Consider the following 15233-nt stretch of genomic DNA (forward strand, 5'->3'; position numbering starts at 1 on the left):
ACAGTTGAAGACCATTTAGTTTTCGTTTCCGATTTTCGTTTTCGTTCCTTGAACCGGTTCGGAGCCCTGATTAAGTTAAAGCTAAATTTTGATAGTCCATTTGTTTTTCCTCCTTAAAGTGGAGTGATTTTGATTTTGATTTTGATAATTTTTCATAGATGTACTTCTCTCATTTTGGGAGAAGTATATATTATAATTGATAACTTCCATAGCCTGTTTTGTTTCTCTCTGGAGAGCCTTGAGAACTTCTGCTTCTCAATAAAAGCTTTTGGATAAAATAAAAAAAACAATAAAAGCCTGCTCCTGCGTCCTCCACTCTTGGGCCTGACAAATCTGGGTTTGGCTCATTGAGTACTGCTCACCATCGTAGTAAAAGACCTTAAATGATAGAAATTGGTGGTTTGCAACCCATTCGTGGATATTGTAATATAAGGAACCCCCCCCCCTCTTTTATTTGATGGTTGGCAGAAGGGTATGCGTGCTCTTTATCAGGACTTTATTGTCACATATCATTTCTAATTCCTCCACTGTTTGTGCAACAGAAATTTTTTTGGTTTTGCTTTAGTTCGAACCACACAAACTCATAAAATCAGACTTATTGGAACAATGTCCGTGTCCTTGAGCATCACTAACTGTTCTCCTGTAGTCTCAGACAGCAGCTGAATAGGGAAACTGTAATTAATCTGTAATCTGTGTGAGTCTCAGAGACATAACTAATGACCTTTTTTTTTTTTTTTTTTCCTTGAAGAAAACTGATTTTTCACATAAATCGCTCAAAAAACTTGTTCAACAGACTTTATTTGATACCCCTTGTTAACTGGAACTAATTATGCCCCTTATTATACTATTTTATCTTCAATCTTCATTTTTTGAGGGATCTTATTAAAGAGCACTGTTTAAGAGAGGGGGAGATGGAGAGATACAGTGCAGGTTCTCAGGCAAACTGGAACTAAACTCCTTAATGACCAAACTCCATCGTCTCTTAAAGACTTCACGGTTTGAATTTTTTTTGCCTACAGAGCACTTTGCTCTCAGACTGCAGGTTTTACTGTGGTTCTGAAAGTTTCCACGTATTAAAAAGGAGGCAGAGCCTGCAGTTATCAGGCCCCAGGCTTGTGGAACCAGTCCCAGAATGGATTCAGGAGTCAGACATCCTCTCTCCTGATCAAATTAGGCTGAATCCTTCAAATTTGATAAAGCTAATAGGTGGGTTAGATTGAACTGTTATAGGCCGGGGCTGCTGATGCACTGAGCGCCTCTCCTCAAACCGGTGGTGGTTTAAAGGCTTGTAGACGTGTATATATCAATTCTACAAACTGATTTCTGGAAACTTAGCATCTCATGTTAAGCTAAGAGTCATCACACATGGATGTGAACACCACAGCAAAAGCTCAAAACTCATTTTGCTTGGTACAAAAAGGAGATGCGTACAGATGAAGGAGCACCGACGACAGCCTAAATGGAAGAATCACTTGTCTTTTGTTTGGCTGTATTTGTATCCGGCTCTTTTCTTCTCCGTGTGAGAAAAACCTTTGACTTCATGGTTATTCAGGTCGCTCAGATTTGCATTAGCACTTCCTCCCTTCTCCAGATCTGTATGCATCTCCTCCACCGAACAAGCAAGTTCCCTGACTCAATTATGGATTCATTGAAAGAGCCTGTCCATCATGCCTTGATACGATTATCTTGTTGTCAGGCTGCTCATTCACTCACATCATTATATTACACGGGAAAGCCTATGGAATTACAGTGCCATCTATCACAGCCTGCTCCACAGTCCATATACTCTGAATGAAAGAATGCTGCTACATCCCGGATCTTTGACCCATCCTGTAAGACCATTTATGCAGTATTAACTGTGCACACATGTTAAATTCAGTCCTGCACAAATAAGGAATGGGCACAGAAAAAAAACAGTGCTGAGGTGACCTTTATGCGATGATAGGATGAGAATATGTGTGAACAAATAATGAGCTTTACAGATTTGTTGCAAATACCCCGAGTGGGATTTCATTCAAGATGCTCGATGCCTCAACATGTTGCACTGGATTTCACAACGTTAACCAAACGCCTCCTGAGGCCTTTGGTCTGCCCACGCCCAACAAGGCTCATCACCAAAGGTTGGAACATGTCAATCATATCAGGAACTGCCGCAAATATCTCCAAAATACAATCAGCAAAGTAAGTTGGGAATCATCTAACCGCACCATGAAAAAGGAATTCTGGAAGATATAAAACATGCGAGTTAAATCTGAGCAGTGGTGGAAACGTGCGGTTCATCTATGAGCCGCTTAAAGGGATAGTTCGCCTCTTTTGACATGAAGCTGTATGACATCCCATATTAGCAATATCATTTCTGAACATTTTCCTACCCCCTGCTGCGTCCTGTGAGCCGAGTTCCAGCTTCGATTTGCATCACAAAATCGTTCTCCAGGAAAATGTCAGACCTCACAATCGCTTGGCCCTATTTTCTCTCCCTTCGTATCACTGCCTGTTGTGTAGACCGTGCAGACCGAAGTGCAGACCGAGCAGCAAACACCGTAACAGGCGCGGCTGTCGGCAGCCCACAGTGATACGAAGGGAGAGAAAATAGTGCCAAACGATTGTGAGGTCTGACTTTTTCTGGATGAACGATTTTGTGATGCAAATGTATTACTCTTTTGAACGTGTATTGTTTTGAGAAGCAAAACGCTTTATTTTTTAAACCCCAGCCAACTAGCCGGACTACTTTCGTCAACGCCAAAACGAGGCCGGAACTCAGCTCACAGGACGCAGCAGGGGATAAGAAAATGTTCATAAATGATGTTGCTAATATGGGACGTCATACAGCTTCATGTCAAAAGAGGCGAACTATCCCTTTAAACACCCACTTTGACTGATGCTGTCTTTTGTGTGCACGGACCCTGCATAGTATACCCAAAAGATATTTTTAACAAAAACACAATAGGATTAACTTGTATAATCTTGTCTCGATCCACTTGTACTCAACATTACTAAATGCATATGTCACAAACAATGTTTCACACAAACAAGGTCCAAAGTTGTAGCAAATATAAACATAAGGACGAATAAAACCCACGGATTCTGCAGAGGAATAGAATTCAAACAACTTGTGAATTGGCTAATCTAACTTCATTAATGTTAGACTGAACAACTGAGTTTACTGTGGGCGGAGGTTGTGCATCAGGGTCAGTGATCAAGTCAATTGTTGTGTCACACTGGAGCAAGGTGAGGAGCCAAAGTGTAGCAGCAGCTAAGAGGAAGTAGATCAGGAATCTAAGTAATCTCAATAAACACATTACAAAAAAACCAAGGGGCACTACTGGTGCAGAACATTCAAGAAAGACATTAATCTAAAAAAAAAAAAAAAAACTGGCTAAAAACAGCACAGAAAACCTTTAGCTCCTACAAGCTATGAACTGGTTATGAGATGGGACAAAGGGTGAAAAGCAAGGAGTATAAATGCTCAGCAGATGATGAGGAAAGTGACAGCAGATGAGCAAATCAAGAATAAAGAACAGGTGGGAGGAGTGACGAGGAGAAAAGAAGAACAACAAAGGACACAAAGAATGTGGAAACGATGACGAAACCTCCTATTCTCTTTCATAAAATCTGCAGAACGTGTTGACAAAAAACACACTTTTAACTGACAGTAACCAGATTACGTCTTTTTCTTACTGTAGTTGAGGATTGAAAAGAAAAGCAAACTAAATCCCTACGTTTCTTTCGTCTTTCAGGAACTGCTGGCTGACTTACTGTGTATTGGGAGGAACTGTTTCCTCTTGCTTTTATTTCCAATGAATTGATTTCTTGAGCGTTGTGTTAACAGGAGGTGTTTGGGGTAAATGGCCGCCTACAAGTACACAGGTATGTTTCAGGCTCTCACATATAATTTATAGGGAGAACAAAAGTGGTTTCTTAAGTCAGTGTGCATGTTTCCTGTAATTAACGCAGACCACAACCATTCTCTAAATCTAATCAAGTGCATAATCTTTGAATGATTGGTCAGCAAACATTGTAAAGATCAATGCTGGCTTCAGTGTGTCTGTGACTAAGTTAACTCATTTTAGATACGCTTCTGTTTCCTTATAAATGTATTTGCTATTTGTGTCAGATTTATTACTACTATAAGTAGTTCATAATGTTTTGTTTATGTCTTTCTCTAAAAAGGTTTTGAACCTTTTTTGTCACCTGATTGGCTCCGTTGTGGCAATCGAGCTGCATTCCTAGATCTTAACAATTAAAGCAATACTATGTAACATTTCTACCTTAAAATAACAGCTTGAAAAAAATTGTGCGGCTAGAATGAGTTTTAATATTACGATTGGCCTGTCTCCTATGCCCTTCGGGGGTCTGAGTTGGAAAAACTGCGCTATGTAACTTTGCTGGACCGGCCCGGGAGCTGAGCGGAAGTACTTCGACTTGCTTTCTGGCACACCTACCGCAAAAACAAATAGACCCCTCTCACGCTCCCAGGTACATTTGATTACTCTTACCTTCTCGGTCGACATAGCTTGCACCTTCTGACTCCTCGCCGGTTCGTCAACAAACGTGAAACGTGAAAGCGAAAGGGTGTTGTATTTACGACAGTGTAACCGTACATTACCTCCAAGCCTGTAGGGGGAGCTCCATAATGGGCTTTTTGAGAAGTTACATTGTATTGCTTTAACTTGGTCAGGACAGTTTTATCGCAACCTGTAGGGATGTTCAACCACTATGAATGCATCATTCCAAACGACCACATAGGTCGTGAGTTCACACCCTTAAATACGAACCGTAGAGGGCCGTCAAACTACTGCTGCGACAGTTGGTTGGAGGCTTTTGTGACTCGTATGAGCATTTCCACGTCAGAGCAGACGCCATGCTCAAGTGTTTCCTTTGACACGCCTTTTGTGCCATCGATGTTCAGTCAAAAACACGGAAACACGAAACCAAAGCACTTCTTACTCCCTTCTTGAATACAGACACTACGTGACAACTCTCGGTTAAAGGGATAGTTCGCCTCTTTTGACATGAAGCTGTATGACATCCCATATTAGCAATGTCATTTATGAACATTTTCTTACCCCCTGCTGCATCCTGTGAGCCGAGTTCCAGCCTCGTTTTGCCGTTGACGAAAGTAGTCCGGCTAGTTGGCTGGGGCCACCAAAATAAAGCGTTTTGCTTCTCAAAACAATATGCGTTCAAAAGAGAAATACATTTGCATCACAAAATCGTTCATCCAGAAAAAGTCAGACCTCACAATTGCTTGGCCCTATTTTCTCTCCCTTCGTATCACTGCCTGCTGCCGCCTGCCGACAGCCGCGCCTGTTACGGTGTTTGCTGCTCGGAAGCAGGGGACTGCTCGGTCTGCACTTCGGTCTGCAGACCGTGATACGAGAGAAAATAGTGCCAAGCCATTGTGAGGTCTGACTTTTTCCTGGAGAACGATTTTGTGATGCAAATGTATTACTCTTTTGAACGCATATTGTTTTGAGGCAAGGTATCTTTATTTATATAGCGCATTTCATACCACGGCAACTCAATGTGCTTTACATAAAGACAAGGCATTTAAAAGAACAGCAAAAAGCAGCATAAAAACAAACAATTTAAAGAGAATAAAAAAATAGAATAAAAATTAAATAGAATGAGAAGCAATTAGCCGGACTACTTTCGTCAACGCCAAAACGAGGCCGGAACTCGGCTCACAGGACGCAGCAGGGGGTAAGAAAATGTTCATAAATGATATTGCTAATATGGGATGTCATACAGCTTCATGTCAAAAGGGGCCAACAATCCCTTTACGGTAAGAAAATGATGAAGTGCATTCCTTTTTCAAAGCCACCTTCACCTTAATGGATGCCATTTTTCCAGTTGCCTTGGTGACACGTCACCATTTGTCACTTTTGAGACAGTAATATCACTTCAAACAAAACTATTTTGGGTTAAAAAACATGTTGGTTTGAACTAAAACACATTAATTTCTACCACATCATCAGCACCTTATTGGATCACATGCAGCTGATCTTATTAATCACTTCAAACTCAGACCATCACATCCCAATGTGCATAGAAACAGTGGTATGCTGTTTCTGGTACATATGCTTTATTCTCTTACTTGTTGCGGCAGTAGAGGGCCATGCACAGTGTTCCCAGGAGGCTGATCGCCATGGCGATGGATGTGATTGACAGCACCTGTCTCTTGTACACGTCCTTGCTCTCTGTGGGGAAAAAAAAACAAAGGAAGATGCCATATTAATGTTTGAACGTCACACTCTTGGCAAATAAAGTCATAGACACCGTTCGTATCTGTCACCGTGAGTGAGATAAAGGAAGGAAAAGGCCGTGAGAAGCAGCCCTCACTCACAGAGACGGGTCGTACCAAACCAATGCATCACAACAGCTTCATCGTTACGACGACTTAAAACATCGTTTTGCGATTTGTTCTAACCCATTTTTAATTTCTGATGTTTCTGTCTGCAGCACCCAAGCAGCCATTTAAATCATCAAACAAAGCCGGTCGTGGTACAAACAGCTCTCTGGGGTGCCCTCGGAGATTCCTTTAAATAATAATTACATTTACGTGTTTGATAAATAAACCAAAAGGAAACTGCAATAAAAACACAACTCAAAATCTCAATTACGATAAACAAACACGTATTTATAGCCCTCCTGCCGCACCTGCTATTCCTAGTTACCGCACAGCCTCTCAGCTCATTTTATCAGCTCCACCACATCGAGTAATGGTCCGATAGACACCAGACATTGCTTCTGAAATGGATGCCACATGTAATGGAGCTTGAATACTTGGAGACAAGAAGAGTTATGGCATGCCGGGACACCATTAGTAGAGAAAAATGGAAGCTGTCTTGTTTGTTCCGAACAAGTAAATCACACTTGCCTTCAGATACATTAACGGGCGATCAGTCAAGCTTTATTTTGGGATGCTCAGACCTTGGAAAACCATAAAGATGACAGGTGCTGGGGTTTTACATTGAGGGTATTGAGACAAATTTTCACTGCGGATGGGTTTCATTGGCTACTTTAAAACAAAATAAAAAAATCCTCGGAGCACAGCTCCAGCCTCCCTGGCCACAGACCACCACAAAGGGAATCCTGCTACGTCTTGCTCGATGGGATCCTGACCAATGTTCCCTCTAAGCTGCTCGCACATTCTCAGCGCACAAGAAAATCTATGTAGCGCATAAAATAAAATTCACCATAAACATATTAATTCATATCTAATACTAGACCTAATGTTTTTCTGTACCATTTTTCAATGTAACGCAGTGAGTGACAGGTGTTCAGCCAGTGATATGATACACTTTACTTACGCTATGCAGCCAATCATAGCATTAAGAGTTAAGAGACGCCCCTTATCATGGGGAAACGAACGGGCAGCGCCAGCGACACATCCACTCACCAAGGCAAAGTAAAAAAGAATGCGGTTCTTTTAGGATGGAATGGCTGTCTGAGTGCAAACGGTGAAACTGGGGGAGATTTTTTTGAGCGAGTAGACTTTTTTCGAGTGAGAAAGGTCTACTCTGCAAAACAAGGCTGCAAGCATGACTCTTTCCATGGCCAAAGCGTGACTCTTTCCATGGCCAAAGCATGACTGTTTCCATGGCCAAAGCGTGACTCTTCCCATGGCCAAAGCATGACTCTTTCCATGGCCAAAGCATGACTCTTTCCATGGCCAAAGCGTGACTGTTTCCATGGCCAAAGCGTGACTCTTTCCATGGCCAAAGCGTGACTGTTTCCATGGCCAAAGCGTGACTCTTTCCATGGCCAAAGCGTGACTGTTTCCATGGCCAAAGCGTGACTCTTTCCATGGCCAAAGCGTGACTCTTTCCATGGCCAAAGCGTGACTCTTTCCATGGCCAAAGCGTGACTCTTCCCATGGCCAAAGCGTGACTCTTCCCATGGCCAAAGCGTGACTCTTTCCATGGCCAAAGCGTGACTCTTTCCATGGCCAAAGCGTGACTGTTTCCATGGCCAAAGCGTGACTCTTTCCATGGCCAAAGCATGACTCTTTCCATGGCCAAAGCGTGACTGTTTCCATGGCCAAAGCGTGACTCTTCCCATGGCCAAAGCGTGACTGTTTCCATGGCCAAAGCATGACTCTTTCCATGGCCAAAGCGTGACTGTTTCCATGGCCAAAGCGTGACTGTTTCCATGGCCAAAGCATGACTCTTTCCATGGCCAAGGCGTGACTGTTTCCATGGCCAAAGCGTGACTCTTTCCATGGCCAAAGCGTGACTGTTTCCATGGCCAAAGCGTGACTCTTTCCATGGCCAAAGCGTGACTCTTCCCATGGCCAAAGCGTGACTCTTTCCATGGCCAAAGCGTGACTCTTCCCATGGCCAAAGCGTGACTCTTTCCATGGCCAAAGCGTGACTCTTTCCATGGCCAAAGCGTGACTCTTTCCATAGCCAAAGCGTGACTCTTTCCATAGCCAAAGCGTGACTCTTTCCATGGCCAAAGCGTGACTCTCTCCATGGCCAAAGCGTGACTCTTTCCATGGCCAAAGCGTGACTCTTTCCATGGCCAAAGCGTGACTCTTTCCATGGCCAAAGCGTGACTCTTTCCATGGCTAAAGCATGACTCTTTCCATGGCCAAAGCATGACTCTTTCCATGGCCAAAGCATGACTCTTTCCATAGCCAAAGCGTGACTTTCCATGGCCAAAGCGTGACTGTTTCCATGGCCAAAGCGTGACTCTTTCCATGGCTAAAGCATGACTCTTTCCATGGCCAAAGCGTGACTCTTTCCATGGCCAAAGCGTGACTCTTTCCATAGCCAAAGCGTGACTCTTTCCATAGCCAAAGCGTGACTCTTTCCATGGCCAAAGCGTGACTCTCTCCATGGCCAAAGCGTGACTCTTTCCATGGCCAAAGCGTGACTCTTTCCATGGCCAAAGCGTGACTCTTTCCATGGCTAAAGCATGACTCTTTCCATGGCCAAAGCATGACTCTTTCCATGGCCAAAGCATGACTCTCACAGATAACATACTACACATCTCATGAACAACAAGATTTTTGTCATTTTCATTTTAAGTGGGCCAAATTGCTCATATTAAAATTAAACTAATGAAAATTGCTGCTGTGATTTGATTCTTTTAATAAGCCGTGTAACTTGCTATGATCCTAAGGTGTTGAACAGGTGTGATACTGGTGTGTGGCCACGGCGTGCACATCTGATGTTGCTCACAGTGGTCCTCAGTGTGCTCAGGGAGCTTGTGTGTATGCCCAGACACATGGGAAATTAGAGGAAAACATTGATCCTGACAGCAGTCAGTGGCAGAGAGTGTCAACGGACTTCATCGAGAAGTTTTGAGCCTGTCTTGGAATTCAAACATGGGATTTTTGACACCAAGATTAACCACTGCGGTACTTAAAATACGGTGTCCCACACATATATTGCATAATCCATCATACAGTACTGGATCCTACACTTTCTCTAAAAATAATAGATGTTCCAGAGTCCACTGGTGCATTTTCAGTGCATCTATACATCTTCTCTGTCTTTGTTTTTATCTCCCTCCACCTATTTCTAAATTATGCCTCTGGGCATTGTTGTTCTGATGGTACTAATCACACTGCACCATCAGATAAGCTCAATGGCTGTAATTACTATATATAATTAGCGGGAGCCGAGGGCTATCCTAGAGAAAAAGAATGAGGTTGACTGCAGGGTGGGATTTTTATTCAATAAATTTAGGAAAATCTCTTGTTGTTTGGGTAAAATCCTATCTTGCATATTGTAAACTTTGTGCTGCTGACATAAGGTTTCAGTAAGATCAAAAGAATAGCAGAGAAATTGGTCAATACAGCCAAAATTCAGTCAAGTGTTGCTAAAGCTTAAACTTAAAGGAAACATTTGCCATGATCCAACCAAGTATAAACGTTTGATTGAAAGATTCTCTGCTGCAAGTGTTTGCATCTTTCAAAGCTCTCCCCTCAGAGCGGGCAGCAAAGGTTAAAGAAGGTTAAAAAAGTGAGCTTCAGCAATGTGGGCTGGGGTTATCTCCAAGAATAAGGCTTATAGAGCTAAATTCAGTCTTACACAACACTTTCCTCAGAGTGCTGAGTGACCTAGATAACAGCTGAGGAACATCCACAGATAAAACGAAATGCACGGCGCTCCAACTGTGAGCTCTGGAAAGACACAGTAATTAAACTTTGCAATGTTTTTATTTTGTTAAAGTGGTTTAAAGAGTGCTGAGCAAATGTCAGATTGGTGGGTCTCCCCTTTAACTATAAGGCACATTCATTTTTTAGAGCTCTGTAATGTTACAATGTTAACCCTTGTGTAGTCTTAACATTGTCCTATGGGTCAAAAATGACCCGCCCTACCAAAGCCCCAAAATAAAACAACTTAATTGAATTTTAAATCCAAAATCTATTTTGTATGATGAAACCACCTGTTATTTATCTATTCAACTCAATTCAATACATTTTTTATCTTGTATTTTTTGTTACACAATACAAAAAGACAATCACCAGTTTTCAGGATTACACTTTTTTTTTTTTTTTCACCACAAACCAACTGTCAGTTGGACCAACAGTTTTCTTGTTTTCTCTGTTTTCTTTTACATAATAAAGGTTTATTATTGCTATTATATAAATGTGAAGGAATTACTTCTGAATTAATTATGTTGAAAGGGAAAAAAACAGTGAACTTTTTTCTGGTGTTTAAATGTTTTTATAATTCACGGGTCAAAAATGACCCATAAGACAATCTTTGTAACCTAGTCGTGTACAGCCCACATGGAAACATAAACAAATATAAAGTATGACTTTTTCTAATGATGGGGTCCCTTTAGGAAAAGTCATAAAATTTCAAGTTGGAAAAAGATAGTTTAAGGTATTTTTTCTACAGCTAAACATGGTAGTGGCTCACTTTTGACCCGCAAGACAACAGGAGGGTTAAACTGATAGTCAAATTAAATAAAGAAAACTCTGCATCTCATTGTAATTTGCAGCATTGCAGCAGCTCAAAGTGTCGTCACATTCAGTGGAAGTGAATTTAAATTTGTTTGCTCAAATGATTTGCAGGAAATGTCTTAAAATTTCAAAGCTTTCTATACATGGGCCCAATCCAGTGCTCTCAAGGCTCTGGTGACTGAGTGCCAATTTAAGGAGCCAGCATATGATTGAAGGTTATACAAGAAAAATACTCACGCCACACAAACTCTTCATCACCGAACGGCTTACTGCACTTAGCAATTTTGTGAACTACCGTATTTCCACTTTTCAAAAGATTCGTGGAGACTCGCAGGTGGGCAGATAGCTCTTTTGTAAATCTGTTTGACCTTACTTTTTAGCTTTTCTTCCACCCGCAGACTTGTGGGATTTGTTGGTCACATAACAGTGTTTAAAAATCAAATACTTTGAGCACAAAAGTCACCTGTTTGCAGATAGTTTTACCAACGGCATACTTATGCTGTCCGATGACTATCTGCTGCCAGGGCCCGAGCATGATAGGTGTGCTTGTACGTTCTTGTTTTGCAGGTGTTGCATGAAAAACAATAAGTGGCATGAGCTTTGTCATGTAAAGCTTCTCTTCACTGGTGCTTGTTTCATCTCACCTGCTTTTATCCAGAGCTACTGACCTTTCTCCTGCTGCTGTTTGTCACTTCCATTTTCACACACTGTCAAAATCTCCTCATTTTTTATTCTGATGTCACTACTCTGCTCCAAAGATGCCAAAGACTCTCTTGCTTGCTTTTCTTTGATTCAAACAACGTGGTTCCTGTTCTTTAAATCTCATTTTTGTTCCGTTCAGTATGGAAGTTTTCAGTGCCATCAGAGTTTGAATATGAATTTCTAATATTGAATTTTACAGCATCAAAATCAGACTTTGAATTTTAAAAACCATTTTTTTTTTGCCTCATATTTTTTTCAATGTTAAAATAAATTCAGTGTAAAAAAATCAATGCATCAAAATATTCAGTTCTTCAAAATTCGACATGTAAATTTGTTGACAAATTTAACATCTCAAAAAATTCAGTGTAAAAAAATATCTCAAAAAAATGACACTGAGTCGACTTCTCAGAAAAGGTTATTCTTGCATCGTACAAAAGTACTAAGAATGATGTGAAGCTGTCGCTTTCTCAAGCTGAACGAGTAGCGACAACGACGGATTGGCTGGACGGATGCTCAAATCAAGGTTATGTGACAATGACCTCTGATCACATTGATCCGAGTGGAAAACGGAGACCTTTGTTCTGCCAACCAGAGGTATTGTATTATTTACATGTTGAAAAACAACAGCAGAAGTAGCAGGTAAACCTGCTGTTAATTCAACCTGAAGAGATGTTGGTTGGTTTATTTTTCATATTAATATTGTAATATTTTTATGTTGAAAAACAACAGCAGAAGTAGCAGGTAAACCTGCTGTTGAAATGTTGGTTGCACTTACTGTATTATTTTTATTGAAAATGACCAGAAAAGGTTAACTTCCTGTTAATTCAGCCTAAAGTGTTGGTTGCACTTTATTCAAATAAAATGTGAATGCATTTGCTATTAATTTTTGTTTACTTGTTTGTTTACATCCATAATTTATACCTGATTCCCTTACAAGAAACAACAGGAATCTAGGAAATTTCACCCGCACTGTCCAGTATACAGCTATTTATTTCAGTCACACTGGTTGAATTTTTGGCTAAAAAGTTACTGAATCGTTTCGGATCGTATCGTTCTAAATGAAACAATATCGTCCTTGGCAACCACGAATCGTGATACGAATCAATCGTTAAAACGAACCGTTACACCCCTATTTCTAATGTATTTCTAATGAGTGTCTGGTTCACTAAGCAGCAAGTAATCCAGAAAAAGTGAATGAAAGCGAGCGGAAGCTCAAGTAAACGGCGTCTGAATGCAACAACGACGTTCTAAGTATAGTCACTTGAAAGGACTGGTGGATGGAACAGGGTTCAGAGCGTCTTATCCTACCACCGTTCCTTTGATCATACGGGGGGACCGTCAGTCTGATCACCAAACAAAAATGTCTTCAGTTCATCTTCTGAGCATCTCAACGGTTTATCCCCCCCTTTCATTGGATCTGTACTCATTGAAGTTCTCAGTGTGTGCAGAGTGCAGTTTTTCCCAACTCATGACCATATGTACTATACTACGAACCCATTTCAGAGAAACAAACGTATTCCTTTTAGAAGCAAATCTTTGGTGCTTCCCTCATCATTTCTAAAGAGATTATGGTTACTGGACGTTACACCATTGTTATGCACTGGCACCAGCGATAGTTGAGGCTGTTATGCAACAACTTGTAATCTGAACAGCTTTCTTATGTGCTCATCCAACATTTGTCTACATATGTGGGTAAAACCACAAGGCTACCACCGTATCGGTCCTTGATGGTCAGTCTAAGGCCCCGTTTACACGATAGGAAGACACAGATATTTTCCTGCGGTTTGGCCTCTCATTTACACCAAAACCCCGTTTTTATCACAGAAAACGATTATTTCTAAAACCTCCGGCCAAAGTGGAGATTTCTGATAACGCCGGTTATGTGTTGCCGTGTCAACTGGGAGAAACGGCGTTTTAGGTTCTTAAACGTCACATTATGCGCCAGAAAATGCTTAACGTCATGCGAGCGCCTTATGTTTACAGTTTGTTTGGCCACTGATCAGGATTATCATGGATGATGTTAAAGTTCTACTAATTTTTACGTTTGTGCAAACGATTCTGGCCTTATTGCATTTGCCACCCCAAACCTGCTCGCACAGTTGAAAATAAAGGAGCACCACTCTTCCGTGGCCGCTCCTACGTCCAGTATCCACTGACTGTCTATATTTCCCTCTTATTACCTTCAGTTTTGTTGTGATATTTGCTCGCGTTATCTCCTCCTTCACATGAGGAAAGTCCTCGATTCTGAGGATTTTGATTAGCTTGCATGGCTTCATTCCTTTCCCTACACTGGCCAATAGGTTTGGCATAGTTATTATGGCGCTTGACGGCGTATTTATGCGGGTTGATGTAAATGACAAGTTTTTTGAAAACGATGTTGTGTGCACGATGTTATTATTGAAAACGGAGGGGGGAAATATTCGTTTCTCTAAATACCCGGCTATGTGTAAATGTGGCCTAAGTAGGAATTCAGTCTTAAATCTACCTTTTTTTTTATTGTGTTGGCTTTTACATCTAATTTCCACATTAAGCTGTTTAGGTGTCGACTGAAATCCTTTGATGAACAGCATATATACTGGCGGTGCAATGTTCAAGATGAAATTCATGCCTATAAAGTAAATTTCGATTTGAATTCATGTCACACTTGCCACTAGTTGCCATGCAACCAGTAGCTTCCCACGAGTTGTTTTTATCCCCATCCTGACAGATGCTTGTTAGAGGCCACAGTTTGACACAGCAGTTGAGTAATGTAAAAATAAATGTTGACTGCAGCAACATCCTTTATTCCCCATCATGTCTGATCTGGAAGTGCCAGCTTTACTTCAGTTAGTTCTCACTTCGTATCAGCAGACGATAGTTTGTGCGAGTAATTGTTATTTTTGTGCTGATTTACAGGTTTTAATCGTGACTAAGATGGTCTGCTACCGGCTTCATTTCAAATTAAATGGATAACAATCAATATTGTGAACATGCCATCAATTAACATTATGAACAAGCAATCATTGTATTCTTTGTGGACCGCATTAAAGGGAACGTATTAGAGAAAAATCACTTTTCTGTGCTTGAGAGCATGTATTTGAGTGCCTGAAGTCAATTCCTACTCAAAATCAAACTTGGCGTTTTGTTTCGAGCCCCATACATCTGAAAATGAGTCTTTCAGTACACTGTTAAGATTTGCAGGGTAAAAGCCTGTCACTTTACAAGGTTATCCATCCCATTTTCTAATTATCTTCACCGAGCTTCAGCTTCACACGATGCTGCATTCACTGCAGCTTGGAAACGGGAAGTTGTTGCTCTTGCTTTTTGCTTTTCTATCAACATTCAATCTCAACAATAGTTGCATGGGTCTCTTAACTTAATTCAACACCAATTAAGAAATATTAGACTGATAAGTTTTAGATTTCGACAAAGAAACCTGTCTTCTAATAAAAAGGTTTTTCTTTTGTCTTACCTGTCAAAATTTCCCATTTGTCATTGAATGCACCATCATAACAGCAACAGTTAAAACTATGATGTGAGTTTTTGATGGTGTTGTCAACCGGTCAGCGGCTATTATGTTCACTTGTACGTGTTTTAACAACCTGGGCCATTTAATACTAGCCTGGGT

At 41.0% G+C, this 15233-nt stretch overlaps 1 protein-coding gene across 2 annotated transcripts in view; it reads right to left on the reverse strand.

Annotated features, from left to right (window-relative positions):
• nrg3a (neuregulin 3a) overlaps nt 1-15233 on the reverse strand; it is a 555008-nt gene that overhangs the window by 40861 nt on the left and 498914 nt on the right. For both annotated transcript variants that reach the window (XM_075480968.1, XM_075480960.1), the window contains exon 5: nt 6098-6200. In XM_075480968.1, coding sequence (XP_075337083.1) covers nt 6098-6200 — 103 coding nt within the window. The remainder of the gene's footprint in view (nt 1-6097; nt 6201-15233) is intronic.

Source organism: Odontesthes bonariensis, chromosome 2 (assembly GCF_027942865.1).
Source record: "Odontesthes bonariensis isolate fOdoBon6 chromosome 2, fOdoBon6.hap1, whole genome shotgun sequence".
Classification (NCBI taxonomy): domain Eukaryota; kingdom Metazoa; phylum Chordata; class Actinopteri; order Atheriniformes; family Atherinopsidae; genus Odontesthes; species Odontesthes bonariensis.